The sequence below is a fragment of the Augochlora pura genome, chromosome 6 (assembly GCF_028453695.1).
Source record: "Augochlora pura isolate Apur16 chromosome 6, APUR_v2.2.1, whole genome shotgun sequence".
NCBI classification, from domain to species: domain Eukaryota; kingdom Metazoa; phylum Arthropoda; class Insecta; order Hymenoptera; family Halictidae; genus Augochlora; species Augochlora pura.
The window spans coordinates 18327816-18341607 of NC_135777.1; the positions used below are offsets into that span (position 1 = coordinate 18327816).

Consider the following 13792-nt stretch of genomic DNA (forward strand, 5'->3'; position numbering starts at 1 on the left):
TACCCGAGCGGCTTCACGCGTGTATTCGCGAGCGGGGACGCGATTAACGGGGTCTGACGAAACGTTCTTTGAGCCCGGCGGGTCGGGATCGCGCGAAATCCTCGCGAGGTCACTCGCTATGAAACCGCGGAAATCTGCCTTGGGATAGATACCGGCGGTTTTTCATTCACGAGGGGATTCCGAAGTCTTTGAGCCCGCGCCGCCTCGTTTTAGCACTGCTTGATACGATTTTAAAGAGGTTGCTGAACTCGTGCCACCGGTTTCGCCGGGGGATGCTGATCTGTATTTTTTTTTTTGCGACTGCGATAGGCGCCGAGGAATCGGTGATTCGACCGTAGCCCGCCGATTTAGGTCGTTTATTTTTTTTAGATAGCGCAACGTGATCTTCGAAATTCCGTATCCACGAAGTTGTTTTCAAAATAACGAAATAATTTCGAATTATTTTATCAGTTCAATGATACAGTACAGCCTTGTTTGAATTGATCAAAGAAATGCGAGTGGTCGGATAATAGAATAACTTTTAGTAATTTACAAAATAAATATTTTAATGAACTCTGCTACTGTAAGTCGCAAAAATATTTTTTTTCTTAATTTTTTTTCCATGAGCAAAAGAACAAAACATAGTGAATAGAAAGGATTTAAAGAGAATTAAATCATATACTAATCCATGGAGCTGAAACTATGTGTGTGATATAAAAATAATGTTTTAATTAAAAGAGCACAAAGTAACGTGTTCCATAGTAAAAAAAGATCTCTTAAATGAATTATTCTTGGAAAGGATGTCAGAGTTCGTATAATTGAGGTTTTACTGATAATTATTTTTAGTATCCGATAGCATAGAGGTCTTCATTAGATTACGGTAACCATTTTTCGGAAGATCGAAGAATAGTTCACTTTTAATAACAGACGCCATTATTCTTCGACACCCTTCAGTATTTTGATCCTACCAATGGCAACGATGTTAGTCTGAATGTAAATTCTGTTATCGTGTCACTCGGAAAACTAGGGATTACTAATTGATGCGTTTAATATTGGAAAGAGGGTAGAAGAATCGTCAGGAAGCGACTCTTTTCTTATGGAAAAACACCGGATGTCTGTAACCGAATCATTTCTATACATAAATCGTGGCAAAAGTAAGTCTACGATTGTTCGGAATATGAAAGGTGAAATTTGTCAAGAAGCCATTCATGTCTTCTAATGCAAAGAATTGATTCCATGTATTTTATAGTAGAAATTGTAAATTATTCAGAACAATATATAGACAAATAAAGCAATTTATTTATTTCATCCCCATAGAAACATCTTTACAGTTTCGACAAAAGTGAAGCGAGTATTGATTTATTTTTTGGAAAAATAAAAGCCTCCTTTACCTATTACGTTAACTAGAAAAAACACTCATGTTCTTCGATAATAAAACAAAATGGAAAAAGATAGATTTGACAGAAATATAAACTGCGTAATTTACATTAGAAATGAACATCCAGAGCAGGATAAAATAAATTAAGAAAATAGTAATTAATATCATTTAGAATTAATGACTTTCAGAACGCATTATTTACTTAATGCTTTCATAAATTAAATACAAATGGCATCAGAAATTAATAAATTGTATCGTCATCGTACCGACACTGTTACGTAATATTTATTAAATAAGTAAAACTCGTACAAAAATTTTATACAAGATCTACTAAATATAAATATTATTTATTTCGAATAATAAGCAAAATTTGATCCACTGTCATCAAAATTCAGAAATTAAATAAACTAAGTCACGCAAGAGACGCAACTTGACTCGTTCGATTAAGAGAACCATAAAGGACGAAGAAGTGTTAATCAACGTGACTGTGGAGGAAATCGTCTAGCAAGAGGTTAATTCCAGAAGAAACAGCCAATAGAACAACGATACTAAAGAGCGCCGGCAGTATACTTCCCCGGCATTATTTAATTCACGTGGTCGCCGCGAAACGAAGAAACTAACCGCGCGAACGTAAAACTAGAGAAAGAAGGATCGAGATGCATAGAAAGAGGGAGAGGAAGAGACCGAGGGAGAGAATGAGGGAAAGAGAGAAAGAGAGAGAGAGAGAGAGAGAGAGAGAGAGAGAGAGGAAGAGAGACTGGCTGGGGTCTGCGTTTAATAGCCGTAGTGTTACCTCGGAGGCCTTTTGCCATTAAGAATCCCACAAGACCGTCCTCGCGGGCCCTCTCCGCCCTCCAGCCCACGTTACCCCTTTCCGCAATTCCGACATATTACACGCTGCCCCGGCAGAGTGGCTGTAATACGTGTTCGTAGCTTGGCTATAACTATACGTTGCGGAGGTATACCCCGGTACCACTAAAATCATTAGAAACACGTGCGCCATGCACCGCGCAGAATCCCGGTCCCTTGCCATTAGAATGCTTAGACGCTGTTGTATCCGGAGATCAATATCAAAACAACGCCGCATGACCGCTCGCTCTGCCGGAAAATCGACCGAAACACCGACCGATCAAATTATTCGTTCTCCACGAAAAAAAGGGCAAATGTATGCAACACGCAAAAATCGATCAATCTAACGACGTTCGAATCTCCAAAAATTCTCATCTTTTAAAATTGCGCGGCTTTTCGGGGATCTTAAGAGAAGATTTGAGCTTTTTTATCACCATTTTGCTATTTATATATAGAAATTTAAAACTATAGTAATTAATAAAAATGGTTAGAATAAAAATTGGATTTTCATGTTTTTTAAGGACATAATATTAAGACAATAGAAATCAAGGAATTTCATTTATTGCCTTCCGAGTTTGCCATTCATTTCTACGATTTTTCTTCGAATTCATTGATTCTAATCTTTTTACTTTTATGAGTTGAATGTCTGGATTGAAAGAGAGGAAATCATAGAACGTCAAATTAAAATTAATCCTTTGCACTCGGAGCTATTTTAATATATTATTTCAATAGATAGTGATTAGATAATATAATCTCGAAAGAAACTATTAAATCACAGTTGCTGAGGTTTTGTATGTTCGCTACTGAAATTGTATATTTATTAAGTGTCTCATAGAACTTACAAATTTCTATCGATCGGGAACACTGTATAATTAAAACAGAAAAATTAATCATGCCACATTTAGCAATTTTTTAACCAACGAGGTCAGACACACGATTAAAACTTCAATTCAATATTATTTTTACCAAAGGAGTCAAAGAGAAGCCTTTTAACATTTTAAATATAAATCATTTTTGTAGTTTAATTATTTTTCTCCTATTGGCTGTAACAATTGTTAAATTAATTTGTTAAAAATACATAGAAAAGGTGAGTCAAAATAGTGTTATATATTACTTTAATAACGTAAAAATCGCTTCGTATTATAACATAGTATTTCTACTAGCGCGTCATAAAGTAGTCACTTTGAACAAACATTTTCAGCAATTTTTGCCTCACTCGCAAAATCTAATAATAATATATTTCAATAATATCCCCCCCGTATCTAACACACCGCTGAACAATCTCTAAAAAGAAGCTCGTACAGCCAAGTTTCGAATGTAAGCAAGGTTATAAGCTTATTAAAACAAACAGTGGATTACTTGTTGGTAGACTTAACAGTATTCACAGTCGTGATGTAATTATTTTATACAGTAACGAGCACAACTTTCTTCTTCTCCCTTCGTAAAGGGAGTACGAAGTTTTCGTGCCCGCTACATCTACCGCGAAAGTATTCATTTCTCACAAGTACAGCGAGAGAAAAAGCCGTGGACGACAAAGTTCTCGGTAAACGGAATAGTACCTAAACATTCCGCCACGGAACGGTATTAATAACTTCAAGCAAATACGAGCAATGCGTTAATAATTCCTTTTTTCCACCGACCACACCGACCGACGAACTTTTCAAACCGAAAAAAAAAGTGCATTTCATTATTCGCTTCGCGGCAGTTCAGCGGGCGAAACGAAATTGGCAAAGCAATAAATTATGAAGACGGATAATTAGCAAGTAACCAAGGCATAATTATACAAATTTTAATTTCTTTTTAGTTAGAATAATTTTCATTTATGGAACTAAAATATGTGATTGAAGGTGTTTCAATTTCAGAACTCAAACATGCCACTTCAAAAATAATTTTTAACAATTTAATGAATGTATAATAAAATTACTTTGAATCATATGAGACTACGAATCTTTGTGCAAAATAAAAATAGTAGTAATAGTCGTAATAAATAGTGTTATTGTTAATAAATCAAGACTATATATAGCTATTTCGTTGTTCTTTTAATATTTTCGTTGTTTTGAATTTCACCTATCTATTTTTATTCTAAATGCGTAAAATTCTCAACTTACACATGATAATTTTTAACGATGCTTGAACGTCGCCATTTGACAAAGTTATTTAAAAGTGGTTGTTGGGCACAAAGTAGATTCCTCACCATCGATCGATCTAATCTATTTTTCCTCATGAACGTTCGCTTCCCCCCACGGCAAGTATCCACCGTTCCTAATCGCAATTACTGGGTCAGGTTTCCGACTGGAAAAAGAAAGCCGCGGAGGGTTGAAAAGAGAAGACGGCGCGCGGTGGCTGCCGAGCGAGATCTCGAACTCCGGATAAGTAACGAAAATGTAAGCCCGGATCAACCTTGCTCATCCCCTTTGGCGTTGGCGTTTGACGCGACCGCTGAAATTTTTACTTCGTTCGATTTGGTCTTTCGGGGATTCCCCGCCCTCTGATTGGTGGACTCTGGCCACGCCCTGCATATAAGGGTGGCTTGCTCGCCCGAGCACTATCAACCCTTATGTATGCCCGATGCGAGTACACTTATGTGCCCGTCCATACATATGTAAGGGTGCAGATTTCGCGCGTGCATATATGTACGGGGAACAATATACATATGTATAGATATGTATATGTATGTACATAGGCGTAGGAACCTGTGTACCGGGTGGGGCTCGCAGGACTGCGGATGCCAGCCAGAGCCCGAACCCTCGATACGACACGGTCGATCGAACCACTCGTAATTTCACTATCGAACTGTTATCGAAAAAGAAACCACTCGCGGCCTGCTCGTTGTGTCTCGCGTTCGCGACGATACCACCGCGATTTGAAAAAAAAAATGTATTCTATTCAGAAGTCGCCGGAAATTAGTTTCAGAGATAAACAGAGATTATTTTACTATCGAAATTCATTTGTCCGTATGTCAATTTATTTCAGCCATAACAGAATTTCTTAATGTTTTAATCCCTCAAATACACTGAAATAATATAATTCGTAGGAAATAATTAATAATTTGTAAATATACTAAAATCAAATAATCTGTCGGAAATGTTCGGTTTTCTGAATTAAACACCCTCTCTGATTTAAAACAAACAAAACTCATGATTAAATTAAACAAAAAGTCAATACATGTTTGAAAGAACTGAACAACAACTTACAAATAATATAGATTATTATTGCAGTCCTGTAAGATCGAAGATTGAAGAAACGTAGACACGAAGTTATAGAAAGCAGAATGTAGTGCATTCAACCCCCCGACGAAATTACTAATACTTGTGTTTATTACCCTCAGATTATTGTCTCGATCGGCAATTATTCTTTATTACGCTAGGAGTTGAAGAGATATTTATTGTCAGTGCTGGACGTTGATAATATTATGCCGATGGAAATGTTTGCAGTACAATTCGATAAGAAGCCCCAAGTAGTTTACATCGGTAAATAATATTATCCATTGGACTGTTGGAAATTTAATTTTCATGGATGAGGAATGAATTGATCGCCGGTGATATTGGAAAAGAATTACTACGGTTGCTGTAAGACAGCTTTAGTCGAGGGTGGAATCGGAACAGACAATTTCATTCTTAATTCTGTTCATTATTATGAATGTACAGGGTACGACAAGTAAAAACAGCCAGACATGATCGAACAAATTAAAGCGATCCTTATCCTTACTCGTATGAATTCATACGATCTATTATCCCGCGTAGATCCATAACTTTGATAATCAATTTTAACGCTATAGCCATTGATACATTTATCTTGATACTGTCTCTATTAAATACAAATTTTTAGTTGAATTATATTCGTTTACAATAACAATAAAAACAATTTGTTTATTAAGGACTGTTAATTAATTAGCAGTAGGTATATAATATCTTCACGAAGTATGAACAATAATTGTCAGAAATTCCAAGAATCGAAATTGTTTTAACCACTTTCAATAATAGTATAACTCACATTAGTAAAGCAGCGTATAAGAATAATTTACATTTATTAATTGCAAGAATAAATTGCCTAATAATAAGTTGTATTCATTTGCTAAGATAAAACGAACAAATATTGAGTTCCTCGAGACACGTTGTCGCGTTAGAAGACAATAGATTTGTCGCTTATTCGACTCATACATTCAAATAATACGAGCGAAACGTAAGGGAAGCATTCGCCTGTTTGTGGACAGGCGAAAAAGATTGGCTACCGCGGAATTGAATCCAATAACCTGTCACTTTGCCTGAAGCGGATAGTTTTATTCGGCGGATAGTTTATATAAAATGCAGGCGTCGCCGTGGAGGAGACGCGGAAAGAAACTTACCGACTGCGTACAGATATTACTATTTTACCCTAAGACGGAGTAGAATAAGATGTCAGCCGGAATTGTCTTGGAGACAGGTAAAATAGCTTTACGTTACAAACCTTAAAAGCATGACAACGAAGACAGTCCCCGTGAATTACGCGAAATACACACGGAAGTGGCGTTGCACTAAATTCACCTCTTTCGGGATGATACGCGTTTCAGAATTAATTGCGTGCAAGTGCGAGCGCCTTTCACGACACATCGTGTAACACCCAACGGGCCCCCACCATCCTCCTTTGAATAATTCTTACTTAATTATATCGCTCGCAGTGCTCGTTCCATTCCATTACCAAAAGGGGAATTTTATTCGACAACGCGCAAAAACTGTGCACCCTCGTTTTAATTGCCAATCCAGTCCAAATTGTCAGAAGTGACCCGCGCGCTATCTTTTACGGTTATAAAATTACTACTGTGAATGATTTGTTAGTATATTCTAGTATTTTTGATATTTTAAGGATTGTACCATTCGATAGCAGCACGTTTATGTTAAGCGTAGATAAATCTGCACCCTTATTTTCACCGATGGCGGATAATTTAAAAAATTCCTTTAGCCGAAGATGAAGCAAGGTCGAAGTGGGATGCTGTCTTGAAAGCAGCTGGTTTTGTTCAGTATGATGCCAACACAGCTCTACAATCCTCCATTTTCCGTCTCTTTTGTCTTGCCAAAGCTCTCTGCACTTGCGCGCAGCTACTCGACCTATGTACTAAACGGAATCTACCAGATTGCTTGGAACCTGGTGACCTGCCACTTTGTTACAACGCGACAATTAAATATGTCAACGAGCTTTCTAATTATTTTATTGGTTACACGCGATTCAATATCGCAACGTTTTGTATTGTTAACTACAGTGGTGAGATCACTGAAATGTCAGAAAATCAAGGAACTCAACTGGTATGTGGAGCAAATTATTAAAATGTATCAGGCTTGAAGAGGCAGATTTGAAACATTTTGATTTTTAAAAATGTTCAAACGGGATAGATTAAAAGTAATTTCAAATTTGTTTATTTGTTGGTATCTATATAATTTAATTTGCAAGTCATGGCAATTTCTAATACTTCATCTAAGTTCATTAGTAAGTAGCTAAATAAGTGTATCTTATTTGAAAGAAACTTAATAACCTTTTTAATAAATTATAATACTAAAAGAAATTATTAGACTAGGTTATTCGTCACTACTATCGTTATTAAAAAATATATGGAGAATCCTCCTATACAAATTTTAATTTTCATAGTACTATTATAAATTATAATTGTTAGGAAAATACGTAAGTTATAAATATAAACAAAGGTCTTTTTTATTTATCTGCACGGTAATTTGTATTTTTTGGTTTTCAATGTAAGTGATGAAGTTATAGAACTGATAACAAAGAAAGAGAACAGAAATCGTGTTTTAAATGTATGTTCTAAACAATTGAATAAATTTTTAAAATAAACATTAAATATTACGTTTAAATTTAAGGTATCAATTAATAATTCCGCTGACTGGAGTTCATGAAAAGAGGGCGCTATAGTATAGTCTTGATTTTCTGTGTCGATAAGGTAGAGAAGTTGACGAGAACAGCTCGCTACCTAGATATGCTATCTATATACAATACTTTTTTCTGTGGTGGGCGCAAAAGGTAATAACTTTTAATTTACATAAAAATGGTAGGATAATAATTTAATTTCCTGCATTGGGAAATGTATTTATACAAAATTTGAAAGTACAGGTAATAATTTATACAGAAATATTAACCTAAACTATTTAGTTCTCTATTTCTGTTCTAACTAGATTTTTGCAAAAATATGCATATGCTACAGTACATCATTAAATTCACCCAGAAACCACGAGAATGGGACAAATTCACAACAACGAATTTAATGAAAGACACATTAAAAGGTTAAAATTTATTACTCTAACCATTCTACGAATATTTATGCTTCTAATGAATCGCTATTAAACTTAATATCCTCGATCTATCACTAGAAAAAATTAATTAAAATCTGGACAAATATTAGTTCCGTCACTTGCGTCAATTGCACCGGTACTTCGATCGAACCGATGTTCGATAGTTATCGATTCGAAAGTTTCGATAGGCGGGAGGCTGTTTGAACATAGTTCCTTATACGAGCAATGCGATGGATTGGGCGCTCGCGTCAGTGCCGTGAGAGCTTCAAAACAAGATCGTGTTTGGTGGCGAGTTTATTTGATTTTGTGATTGATATGATCGAGGAACACGACGAACGTGAAACAATATGCGATTCAGTGGTAAGTGGTGCGACGCGTCGAACACGACAGCGCAAACACTTTCCAAGAAGGAGGTCCCCGAGCGTAGCAATGCGGTTATTATGAAATTCTAACCTCACTTTCAGAATTCATTGGTGGAAGGCTGTCGTTTGCCGGTCAGAATGCATGGGACGGACGATTGGCGTAAGTAAAACATTCACTACCATATTCGCTCTGTACACAATCGTTTGTTCCCTTCGGGAAGAATTATGATTTTTGTCGAAATTCTATATACCATTTTTTACCAGGAGAATCCGTAGATATGTGTATCCATGAATCGCATTAAAGGGCCGTTTTCTCGGTCCATGGATCCCTCGTTTCACGTAGCGTTAATCACAATTGCATTACAGGCACCAGAATCGTTTATGTTTCGATATCATTTGAACTCATTGTCCATGTAGAATGAGAAGATTAGTTTTAGGTTATGTTTAGATACTTTGGATGTGCACAGACAATTTGTGCTACATATTAACTGGCGTGTCTCGATCGTCAATGAATGTTTATGTTGCACAGACATAGAGGTGTAGCAATTAAGGGTTTATCAAAAGTGTCCTTTTATCATCCACAGCCCTCGCTGAAATCATCAGTGTTAAAGAAGTACACGGTGTCAAGTGTTATTATGTTCACTATGTAGATTGTAAGTATATAGAGACATGCTTAAGGAAGGAGGAGTTAACCAGTTATGTACGTAAGCATCCATCTAATTAAATGTACAACATTTTAGTCAATAAACGATTAGATGAATGGGTTATGGAAGATTGTTTGGACACTAGGAAAGTCCAATATCCTAGACGAGATGGTACCACGCCAGGTACGGAGGCAGCCACGCCTAAAAAGCAACCGGTCAGTAGACCGCCTAGCCCTAGCAGTATCTGTAATGAACCAGTCAATGGCCCTGCTGTCTTACAAGCGGCATTGCAAAAGAAAATGTCTAGAAAAAGGAAATCGACGTTCATTGAGAACGAAGATTCTCAGGAGGCACCGCCACAAACACCTGGTCCCAGGCCGACTGGTTCGCTGGTTGCGCATCATCACGATGACATTGTTACCAGGATGAAAAACGTTGAGTTGATAGAGCTAGGTCGCCACAGAATTAGGCCATGGTATTTCAGTCCTTATCCCCAAGAAATGGTAAATCTACCATGCATATACATTTGCGAGTTCTGTCTGAAGTACAGAAAGAGTCGAAAGTGTTTGGAGAGACATCTAATCAAGTGCAATCTTAGACACCCTCCTGGCAACGAGATATACAGGAAAGGCTCGATATCGTTTTTTGAGATCGATGGCCGAAAGAACAAGAACTACGCACAAAATCTCTGCTTGTTGGCAAAGTTGTTCTTGGACCATAAAACGCTTTACTACGACACAGACCCATTTTTGTTCTATGTAATGACAGATTTCGACAGCCGGGGGTTTCACATTGTCGGCTACTTCTCGAAGGAGAAGGAGTCGACGGAGGACCACAATGTAGCATGTATTCTGACACTGCCACCCTACCAGAGGCGAGGCTACGGCAAGCTGTTGATAGAGTTCTCGTACGAGTTGTCCAAGTTCGAGGGTAAAACAGGTTCCCCCGAGAAGCCGTTGTCCGATCTGGGATTATTGTCGTATCGTAGCTACTGGGCGCACACGATACTGGACATCCTGTTGAACATAAAGCCGCTAGTGGAAAACGAGAAGCCGCAGATCACGATCAACGAGATCTGCGAGCTGACGTCGATTAAGAAAGAAGACGTGATATCGACCCTACAGAACTTGAATCTCATTAATTACTACAAAGGACAATATATTGTGACGTTGAATAGGTAATTGGCTATCATAAGTCAATCAGGCATCGTTAGGGCAAAAAAACCGGTCGGGCAGACAGACCCAGTTTCGTTACAGACTGTTTTTAGCTTCTTTTTCAGTAATGCCAACGGCTACCGCTGGCTGAGTTACCTCACTGACGAACGTATTTATTCGCAGGGATATTATCGAGCAACACGCGGCCGCAATGGAAAAGAGGCAGATCAGAATAGATCCTAAGTGTCTGCATTGGACACCAAAAGACTGGAGTGTTAGGGCAAAATGGTGAAGTGACTGTTAGACACTGACAATAAGACGATGCTAATTTTGTCTTGACATTCTTTTCAGGAACCCAGGAAGTGACTGCGTATGATTTTATTGTTAGCGAGTTGTACAAAAACGACAGAGAGAGAGAGAGAGAGAGAGAGAGAGAGAGAGAGAGAGAAACAAAAAAGCAAAACTGTACATAGAATATTTTCGACCGGTTACGGGTCCCATGCGTTTTAATAAGACTGTGTCGGGCCATTGCGGTCCGAGGCGAGACACTAAACGAGAACAGAGAACAAACATGAAAAAAAAAAAGCAAAGAGACTATATATACATATATATAGATAGATATAACGCTGGCTTATGCGGCTTGAGTCAGAGAGCGACCTTTTAATATGGTGATTAGGAATTTTTTAAAAGAAGTACGCATACGTATTTGCGATCGAACACGATTTGTACAGGAACTCTACGATACCGAACTTGTAGAATTGTAAATAAATCTGATTTTATAACGCGCGCGCGCATCATTCTCCGCATACACGATCGCGACAATTCTAGTTTTAACGATAGCTATTTCGACCTCGACGAACAGCTTGTACAGGTGTGTCCCCCCGCCCCCTCGAATTTTTACATTCTTCGGCCGTAAGGTAATCCGACAGTTTTTCCCACGGAAAAGAGATTATTATTAATATTATTATTATTATTATTATTATTAATTATTATTACTATTGATAACGATGATCCGATTAGTACAACGTAGAACACGCATACAAACACACCTACACACACACACACACACATTCTATACGCTACCTTTGATCGCCATTGATCGTTCATCTGAAACAAACAAAACGTAAAATTTGATCTTCCACGGAGATCAGGGAAACAATAAGTTTAATTGGACTCGCCTATTATCGCATTAAGGAGATACGGAACTTTCGTTTCACGTTATATTATCAGCGGCTGTGTCCGAATAAGTACTCGATCCGTTCGATAAAACAGAAAAAAAAGAAAACGTTAATCCGTCGACCTGATCCAAGATTGTTCTACCAAAACGAAGAGTTACCTATGAACCTGCGAAATAAAATCGATATTTTTCTCTGAAAGTGTGTATTTTTGATAGCGACGAACGGTTAGCGTTAGCTGGAGCTTCGATTCACGATTGGAAAATATAGAGCGGGCAGACACGTGTGCGTTGTGTGAGGATTGGGATTATAACGAGGTGGTTCCTCGTAAAACAATGATGGTGCGCGCAACGAGAGAATACTTTATTAGCATGGTGCATATGAAATGTTCATTTCGCACGAGGCATTTCTCGAATACCGCGTAGGCTGTCGTCCTTAATACGTTATTTAACACTAAAACTACGGGTTTATGCATTTATTACGCGCCAAAGAATTCGATGCGTGTATAGCATCTTCGATCTCTAAAAATCCAGTATAGAAATACTATTATGAAATGTATGCTTACGTTGAAATATAATAACATTTCTAGGTGGATGGAAAAATTTGTCTTCTATAATTCCGCGTATAAAATTTATATTAAGATTCGTTGTGTATATATCTAAAAATAACTGAATAAACACGTACTTGCTATTTTTATAAAGTTATGGGTCCGTAGATCTAGTGTTAACCGCAAGAACTTTCCCAATTTAACGATGATTATTGGAACATGCCCAAGCATCTCAAGAATGATCGAATCTAAAAGCTTCCTCCAATGACGCACGAGAACATAACATACGCACCCTAATATCGGACCTCTATCTCGTCCACAGTTTTCCACTCGTCGTCAAATAAATAGACTCGATATTTTTTTTCAAATACAGCATCTTTTATGTATATATATATATATTTTTTTTATATTCAACAGTAACATCACAGTAGCTTCATATACAATAAATTTTTTTGTTTCGGTTCATAATCTCATCCGCCATTGTATTCGTTACCACGCGAGCGTGACACGGCGAGTCCCGGATCGTTTGCGCTGATTTACAAAATCTCTCTCGCTAAGGTCTCGGCGACGAAAAAAAGAAGTACAGAGAGCGTGATAGAGAGAGAGAGAGAGAGAGAGAGAGAGAGAGAGAGAGAGAGAGAGGAGGAAGGAAAGCCGCGCAAATATTATTCGGGATCCTCGGGACGACCGCCAGCATTCCCCGATACAGGTTCCACCGACGAGACAACCGAGTATCCGGGAAATAAATGCGAGCTCAGCGGAACCGTCGCCGTCGTCGACGGGAATCCGAATGATATTGCTGACTCGCCGCGAAGGCTGGCGGCTCTCGCGCACAACGAAACCGTTTTCGCGACGGTCACGTAGAAGCCGATCATCGACGAAAGTAATCGGCAGCCTCTCCGACGGCCATTATTGAAATACCACCTCGGCCCTCTCCCGGCTATTATATACCTTATCAACGATAAACGCTTAATAAATACAGACTCGGAACTCAACGGATTACTTTCACACACGCAACGCAACGAAACACGCACGCACACGGCCAGTAAACACTCCATTTACACGGGCTACGCCAATTCGTGCGGGTTTTGCGGACCTTGCAAAAATTTTCGTAGAACGAGCTTCGTGGACGTGAACCGTTTCCATTGCAATTCCCAATGGATTTTTTTTTGAAAAAAATTTATCTCGCTGATCGAAAAGCATAACACTTTATTTTCCAACTATCGCACTCTCCTTTACAATAATCATTTCGGATGAAGTTATTATATTACGTTACTCCAAATAGTTTAGTGTATTGTGGACGAAGTTGTCGCTTTTAAACAACTTATTAAGAAGTGTTCCGACTGTTGATCTTCGACTTCAAAATAACTTGTAAATAGTAACCAAGTGTAAATAAGCGTTAAGTCGTTCTTCGGTCTAATTTTCTTCT

At 38.0% G+C, this 13792-nt stretch overlaps 1 protein-coding gene across 1 annotated transcript; it reads left to right on the top strand.

Annotated features, from left to right (window-relative positions):
- The first annotated feature begins 8719 nt into the window (after positions 1–8719).
- On the top strand, positions 8720–11081 carry Tip60 (Histone acetyltransferase Tip60). Its single transcript, XM_078182761.1, has 5 exons — positions 8720–8841; positions 8946–9003; positions 9428–9496; positions 9584–10664; positions 10825–11081. Exons 1-5 carry the CDS (start codon positions 8797–8799, stop codon positions 10931–10933), a joined length of 1362 nt encoding a protein of 453 aa, XP_078038887.1. The 5' UTR covers positions 8720–8796; the 3' UTR covers positions 10934–11081.
- The last annotated feature ends 2711 nt before the right edge of the window (positions 11082–13792 follow it).

Coding starts and splice junctions, on each gene's coding strand:
- Tip60 (XM_078182761.1), top strand. CDS start 8,797: ATGATCGAGGAACACGACGAACGTGAAACAATATGCGATTCAGTG. Junction 9,004..9,427: donor GCATGGGACGGACGATTGGC/GTAAGTAAAACA, acceptor TATCATCCACAG/CCCTCGCTGAAATCATCAGT. Junction 9,497..9,583: donor TTATGTTCACTATGTAGATT/GTAAGTATATAG, acceptor ACAACATTTTAG/TCAATAAACGATTAGATGAA.